The sequence below is a fragment of the Embiotoca jacksoni genome, unplaced genomic scaffold, assembly GCF_022577435.1.
Source record: "Embiotoca jacksoni isolate LCO1_2020_lvr unplaced genomic scaffold, fEmbJac1.0.p SCAF_122, whole genome shotgun sequence".
In the NCBI taxonomy this organism is placed as follows: domain Eukaryota; kingdom Metazoa; phylum Chordata; class Actinopteri; family Embiotocidae; genus Embiotoca; species Embiotoca jacksoni.
The window spans coordinates 307,381-315,000 of NW_027185255.1; the positions used below are offsets into that span (position 1 = coordinate 307,381).

Genomic DNA, 7,620 nt, shown 5'->3' on the forward strand with positions numbered 1-7,620 from the left:
GAGTTATATTAGTTTATAAATAAACTGAAAACATTCTGTTAAGATAGTAATCACAGTAATTATTATTTTCATTAGAGTTTATTTTTAATTCCAATTAAATGACTGAACGTTTTGGCAAATCTGAAAAAAAAAAAAAAAAAAATCCCCCTGATGATGTCACTGCACTAAAAACTGGACAGTTTGAAATGCAGAGAAAAGTCCAATAAAAGCCATGAGTGTTGCATTATGGGAAGTGTAGTATTAATTAATGGACCTGCAAGTCAGACTGATTACGACTCGTCTTTAAACATCCGATTAGACGCGAATAGTTTTAAACTTTAATCAGAAAAACAAAAAAGCGTCCGTAATGATGAACAACTTTTTATGTCCAAACTTCGACATCACGCTCGACAACTGATAAACAATAATTCATTCACTTTTCATTTAATCAATGATTGAATTGGATTTGATGTTATATGTTGGATCAGGTGGAGCACAACAGCACCACCTGCTGGCAGTAGGAAAAGAGTGCAGCTTAAACCGAGTGACTTCATAGTGTTCAGGTTGAACATAAACCATCTTTAGCTGCTGGTTTTTTATGGTTATTCTAAAGTTTAACGTCGGAGAGAAACGACGTCCAGCGACTCGTCTTTTTATTTTTATTACAAAACGTGAGATCAGCAGAAATTAGACCAGTTCAGCAAAAGCAACCAGAGTCGAGCTGGATCTTCATTTCATTCAGCAACAAATATCAACGAAAATAACAAACAAAAGGTTTTCTTGGACAGAGCGTCTCTAAAACATTCAGACTGAAGACGTTCTGTAGAAAATGCAGATTTATGGACGAAATTTAATGAAACTACAGCGGTGATATTTAAGAGTCTCGACGTAGGAACCGTCACATCCGACCGTCCGAACACCTCGAGATCTTCGCAGGTCCAGAGACGAGTCCTCGGTCTTCCACGTCATTCTCACATTTAGTCCAGTCGGCCGGAAAACAAACGCACGTCCGTGCCGCGCGTCCCCCGGTGATGATGTCAGAGCTCGTCGTGGCGCAGCGGGTCCTGGCTGGGCTGGATGAACACGCCCTCCACGGTGCGCCACCAGTTGTTCTGGTTGGGCGCGGCCATGCCGTGCACCTCGCGCTGGCCGCGGATCGGGTGTCCGTACTGCTCGCCGGTCACGCTCAGGAAGGCGTCGGTGCCCACGTGTTTGAAGCGCACCGCCTCGTCGCGCTCCCAGTGGACGCCGTCGCACTGCACCGCCCACACATCAAGGTCGTCGCCCTCGCCCTGCTCGCCGAAGGCGCTGACCTCCTGGTGGGGGAGGAGAGGGGGGGAGGAAGGAGGGTGGTGAGGGGAGGAGGGGGGGGGGGGGGGGGGGGGACAGTGGTGAGCAGAGCGTCCAAAAACAAGTTGAGAGTGTTCCTGTTGAACGCAGCGCAGTGATGCACACGGAGCAGCAGGAAGTAACGACCTTCAGTGTCGTCCTGATCGACATCATCACGTTCTGACTTCTTTTCTGCTTCGTGGTCTTCAGGTCAGTCGGAGTTTTCTGCTTCCTGTTTGATTTTGAAGTGACGGACCTCTTGTGTCTCGTCTTGTTTCACTTCCTGTTCTTTTGGATGATTTTTCCCCTCAGAAGGGAAAACCCACCTGGTGTCTCCTCACCTGACGCTCCTCCTCCTTCTTCTTCTTCGGTCTCGGACGGTGAAGCTCCGCCCCTCTTGAAACGTGATGTCATCAGAACACCTCGCCCGACTCGTCGCTTCATCTCCGTCAGACTTTCTGAAACGTTTCAAGTTTCTCTGTTGATGATTTCCAGAGTTTTGAAATCACTGCACGGGCTCAGGAACACTCGGCTGTAAGCGGGCGGGTTGAAGATTTTCTGTTGATGTTGTTCTGCTCCAGTTTCAGGTTTCCATGGCGACATCACAGATGTTCACGTTAGCGTGAGGAACTTGAAGGTCGCTGCTTCCTGCTGCTCCGTGTGCATCACCGCGCTGCGTTCAGGGACACTCACGGGGTGCGTGCGTTCAAACCTTCTCACCTGGTTGTTGGACAGCGGCGAGCTGAAGTGGTGCGTGTGCAGGTTGCGGCCGGTCTTCATGTGCGTGATGCGGATGGTCTGACCGCACATGATGGCGACGCCACGCTGACACGGGAGGTTGGACCGCCCACGGATCTGCCAGTAACTGTTGGCGTCGTCGGCGCTCTCAACTCCGGTTACAGACTGCTGTCCACTTCCTACACACACACACACACAACACACACACACACAACACACACACACACACACACACACACACACACACACACACACACACACACAACACACCACACACACACACACACACACACACACACACACACACACAACACACCACACACACACACAACACACACACACACACAACACACACACACACACACACACACACACACACACACACACACACAACACACACACACACACACACAACACACACACACACACACACACACACACACACACACAACACACACACACACACACACACACACACAACACACACACACACACACACACACACACACACACACACACACACAACACACCACACACACACACACACACACACACACACACACACACACACACAACACACACACACACACACACACACACACACACACACAACACACACACACACACACACACACACACAACACACCACACACACACACACACACACACACACACACACACACACAACACACCACACACACACACAACACACACACACACACAACACACACACACACACAACACACCACACACACACACACACACACACACACACACACACAACACACACACACACACACAAACACACACACACACACACACACCACACACACACACACACAACACACACACACACACACAACACACACACACACAACACACACACACACACACACACAACACACCACACACACAACACACCACACACACACCACACACACACACACACACACACACACACACACACACAACACACACACACACACACACACACACACACACACACACACACACAACACACACACACACACACACACACACACACACACACAACACACACACACACACACACACACACACAACACACCACACACACACACACACACACACACACACACACACACACAACACACCACACACACACACAACACACAACACACACACACACACAACACACCACACACACACACACACACACACACACACACACAACACACACACACACACACACAACACACACACACACAACACACCACACACACACACACACAACACACACACACACACACAACACACACACACACAACACACACACACACACACACACAACACACCACACACACAACACACCACACACACAACACACACACACACACAACACACCACACACACACACACACACACACACACACACACACACACACACACACACAACACACACACACACAACACACCACACACACACAACACACCACACACACACACACACACACACACACACACACACACACACACAACACACACACACACAACACACCACACACACACAACACACCACACACACACACACACACACACACACACACAACACACACACACACACACAACACACACACACACACACACACACACACAACACACCACACACACACAACACACACACACAACACACCACACACACACACACACACACACACACACACACACACACACACAACACACCACACACACACAACACACACACACAACACACACACACACACAACACACACACACACACACACACACACACACACACACACACATAGTCATCCAGGAGAACTCTAGATGTCGTAGTTTCACTTGAAGAGATGAAAGCAGGACAAACTGTCCTCCGTGTCTCCTCCATGAAGCTCTGTGACAGTCAGCTGTTTATAGACTAAAAACTCTTTACTGGAATAAAACTTCACATTTTTAGAGAAAAGATGCTGACAAAAAAAAAATACGAATTTTTCACAACAAAATCGTCGTTAAAGGACGGATTCATTTTACAAATGGCTTTTACTTTGAAGAGGATGACCGGAAACCAGACGGTTCACTTTGATGTCCCTTTCACCCAAACACCTTAATGGGTTACTACATTATGAATGAATGAATGGATGAATGGATGAATGAATGAATGAATGAATGGATGAATGAATGAATGCATGAATGGATGAATGAATGAATGGATGAATGAATGGATGAATGAATAGATGAATGGATGAATGGATGAATGGATGAATGAATGGATGAATGAATGAATGAATGGATGAATGAATGAATGCATGAATGGATGAATGAATGAATGGATGAATGGATTAACAGGTCGAGGTGACAACGAACCTGCTCGAACATTAAACTGACGTCATGCGTGTCCCCCCACATCCCGTCAAACGACATCAGAAAACTATTCCTCTGTTTTCAGGACAAAACCCGAAGACACCGTTTGTATATTTCTCACATTGACGTCAGCTCATCTTAACATCGGGGCGGAAACACAGAATAAGTTTGTTTCGACTTGAATTTCAGGTTATGACATTTATCCACCTGTCGTCCCTGCACCTCTCTGACGTCACAACAGAAGAGAGCCGGTGTTTTAACGGGGTGAAGGACGCCAGCTGGGTGAACGACACACCGGATGAGAGCTGGACCCCGCGAGGCCTCGTGTGCGCTGTGAACGCGCGCTGCGGTTAACGGATACCGGCGAGAAGAGCGACGCGACTTTAAACCGTCTGTTTTTTGAACGGGATTCAAGCACGTGAAACGGAAGCCGCGCGGTCCGGTTCCGTGTGGCTGCAGCGGGCCGTGACGTGTCCCGGGACCGCGGGCGGACGTTACCTGAACCGTATTTGACGTCGTGGGAGTGCAGGCGGACGTTGTGGCGCGTGTTGAGCAGTTTGACCAGCGAGCCGCAGGTCACGAGGCTGATCTCCGACTCTCCGCAGCACAGCAGCACGAGGAGGAGCGCGACGGAGCCGCGGAGCAGCGCGTGAGCCATCTCCATCTTCTTCTGGTGTCTTCTGTCTTCATAACACTGGGGGGGGGGAGGGGAGGGAGGAGGAGGGAGGACACGTTGGAAACAGCGCTGCTGCGCTGCACCAATCACCGCCTGACAAGTCCTAACACGCGGAAGTAAAACGTCGACACGCGATTGGTCAGCGGTACGTTGACACGCCCGTCATGACAATTGGTGGCAACACCGGAAGCGGACATTTAATATTTATGACTGACGCGTCGGTTTGTTCTGTATGTGGATGTAACCAGGGGCGGATCGAGAGACAGCGGCCCCCGGGCCACAGACATGTAACGCCCCCCCCCACCCCCAAACTCTATTGTTGTCATTTCATACCTGGTTATAGTTGTATAGTCTTTTTTTTGGTCATTTTATTGACTTAAAAAAGTTTCTTTACAGTGTTTTGTGAACATTTAACTTACTCTGATGCTTGAATGTTGTTGTTTTTTTACTCTCTACTACTTGTAATGTCAGGATTAACAAATACAAAATTATACTGAGGTCAGAGGTCAAATGCATCAGTACTTCCTTTCTCTTTTTGGGTGAATTTGTGTTCATATTTTTCTTATATTAAGTTTAAGTTTTAAACATTCTGTATGTTTTCCCCCCCCCAACATTTAGATAATTTAAAATAGTACAATTTTGATTCTGTCAATAATTTAGTAAGTCACATTTAAATAAGAGTCAAAGAACCAGTTCATAAAATATATGTTGATGTGTGCTGAAATCAATCAACAGCTGCTGAAGCGTTTAAACAAGTAGAAAAAAAAAAATCAGTTTTATTGTAACTGCTGAACTATAATACAAAAGTGTGTTTAAACTTTAACATGTTGGGAGGCTGTACAGTTTTTTAGGAAATGATCACGTGTTTTCAGCACAGCTCACATCATCTCCATCTCTATAAATGTGTCCTCCATAAACGTGTCCTCCATAAATGTGTCCTCCATAAACGTGTCCTCCAGGTGTCTCAGCTGTGACTGTGGATGCAGCAGGGGCAGCAGTGCAGCGTGTCGTGGATGAAGAGGTCGCACTCCATGCAGAACACACTGCGACAGGAGGGACAGACGAAGACCTGGAGACAGACAGACAGACAGACAGACAGAGACAGAATAGATGAATAAAGATGGACAGACATCTGAATGGATGAAAAACAACTGTCGGTTTGTAACAGCAGAGTCAAACTCACACATTTATCCTTCAGCTCCCCCTGACACGCTTCACAGAACCTGCAGCCGGATCACAGCAGGTCAAATACACAGTGGCTTACCGTGTGTGTGTGTGTGTGTGTGTGTGTGTGTGTGTGTGTGTGTGTGTGTGTGTGTGTGTGTGTGTGTGTGTCAAAGAGGTACCTGTTTCCTTGAAGCCCCTCCACAGGACTCTCTGTAAAAGCCTGCAGGGGGAAGAGGTGGTGGAAGGACCGGGCCAGATGGGGCGCCGACACCAGAGTCAAACCTGGGAGACAGACAGACACACACACACACACACACACACACACACACACGTTAAACTCCATTCACACATTTCCGAAGCTTCACGTGAACTTCAACAGGTTCCTGTTGTGCGTGAACTGTGTGCAGCACCACGACGCAGCAGGAAGAAGCAGCAGCCTTCGTGACGACGTGTTCCAGGTGTCGTTTTATTGTGACGTCACCGCGGAGATGAAACTCACCGCAGACTTTACACTCCACAGGAAGCTCTGTGTATTTGGCGTGACACTGTGGACAGAAGAATCCTCCCAGAGACAGACCGGGTCCACCGCTGCCGTCCAGGTGACTGGCGCACACACACACACACACACACACACACACACACACACACACATTTATAAAGACTGACAACACCGTCCGGGACCGCGGAGGTATAAAATCACTCCGTCCTACTTACGCCATGCTGAACGAAGGTTTGGCGTCCTGGTCGGTCGGAGAGGCGACGGTGTGCTGAGGGAAACCTGAGAAAACACAGGACACACAAACAATCACACGTTTTACCAAATGGTTTAGTTTCACGTTTTCCTCGTGGAGAAGAAGGTGAAATAAAAGATCGTTTAAAAGTGTTTTGTTTACAGACTTTAGTTTATTTCAAAGGAATTCACTAAAACTTAGAAGTTTGTCTGCTTCCATTAAGAACTCAAGTTGTAGTTTACATCAACGTGTTCAAACCCGTTTGGATATTGACCTCAAAGTGACCTTGACCTTTGATCTTTGGTGACCACAAAATGTTATGAGTTCATCCTTTGAACTCATGTTGAACATTTGTGCCAAAGTTTATTTTTGGGATATTACGTTCACAAAAAATGGAAATGGGTGAAAGAGGCCGACGGGAGGTCATATCGACTCTGACCTTTGACCTTTAAATACCTAAATCTATTCACATCATCACTGCGTCCAAGTGAACGATTGTGCCAGAATTTGACAAATGTCTGTCAGAGTTCCTGAGTTATCGCCTTCAAAAGAAAATGGGAAAAACAGGAGGTCATAGTGACCGCTTTGACCTTTGCCCCCCAAAATCTACTCAGGTCATCGTTGGTATCAAGTGAATGT

At 47.5% G+C, this 7,620-nt stretch overlaps 2 protein-coding genes across 2 annotated transcripts in view; both read right to left on the reverse strand.

The window, feature by feature from the left end:
* Positions 1–305: 305 nt before the first annotated feature.
* Positions 306–5,094, reverse strand: sdf2l1 (stromal cell-derived factor 2-like 1). The gene is made up of 3 exons (XM_069145348.1): positions 4,906–5,094; positions 2,029–2,225; positions 306–1,295 (listed from the first exon to the last, which is right to left on the reverse strand). The coding sequence occupies exons 1-3, from the start codon at positions 5,069–5,071 to the stop codon at positions 1,017–1,019; spliced, it is 642 nt and encodes a 213-aa protein (XP_069001449.1). The 5' UTR covers positions 5,072–5,094; the 3' UTR covers positions 306–1,016.
* Positions 5,095–5,839: 745 nt separating this feature from the next.
* The window catches only part of gtf2h2 (general transcription factor IIH, polypeptide 2), a 7,163-nt gene continuing 5,382 nt past the window's right edge, over positions 5,840–7,620 (reverse strand). Inside the window, 5 exon segments of the mRNA XM_069145349.1 lie at positions 5,840–6,152; positions 6,267–6,306; positions 6,430–6,532; positions 6,750–6,853; positions 6,965–7,028. Coding sequence (XP_069001450.1) covers positions 6,048–6,152; positions 6,267–6,306; positions 6,430–6,532; positions 6,750–6,853; positions 6,965–7,028 — 416 coding nt within the window. The 3' untranslated portion in view covers positions 5,840–6,047.

Coding starts and splice junctions, on each gene's coding strand:
- sdf2l1 (XM_069145348.1), bottom strand. CDS start 5,071: ATGGAGATGGCTCACGCGCTGCTCCGCGGCTCCGTCGCGCTCCTCCTC. Junction 2,226..4,905: donor CGACGTCAAATACGGTTCAG/GTAACGTCCGCC, acceptor GTGTGTGTGTAG/GAAGTGGACAGCAGTCTGTA. Junction 1,296..2,028: donor CGCCGCTGTCCAACAACCAG/GTGAGAAGGTTT, acceptor CTCCCCCACCAG/GAGGTCAGCGCCTTCGGCGA.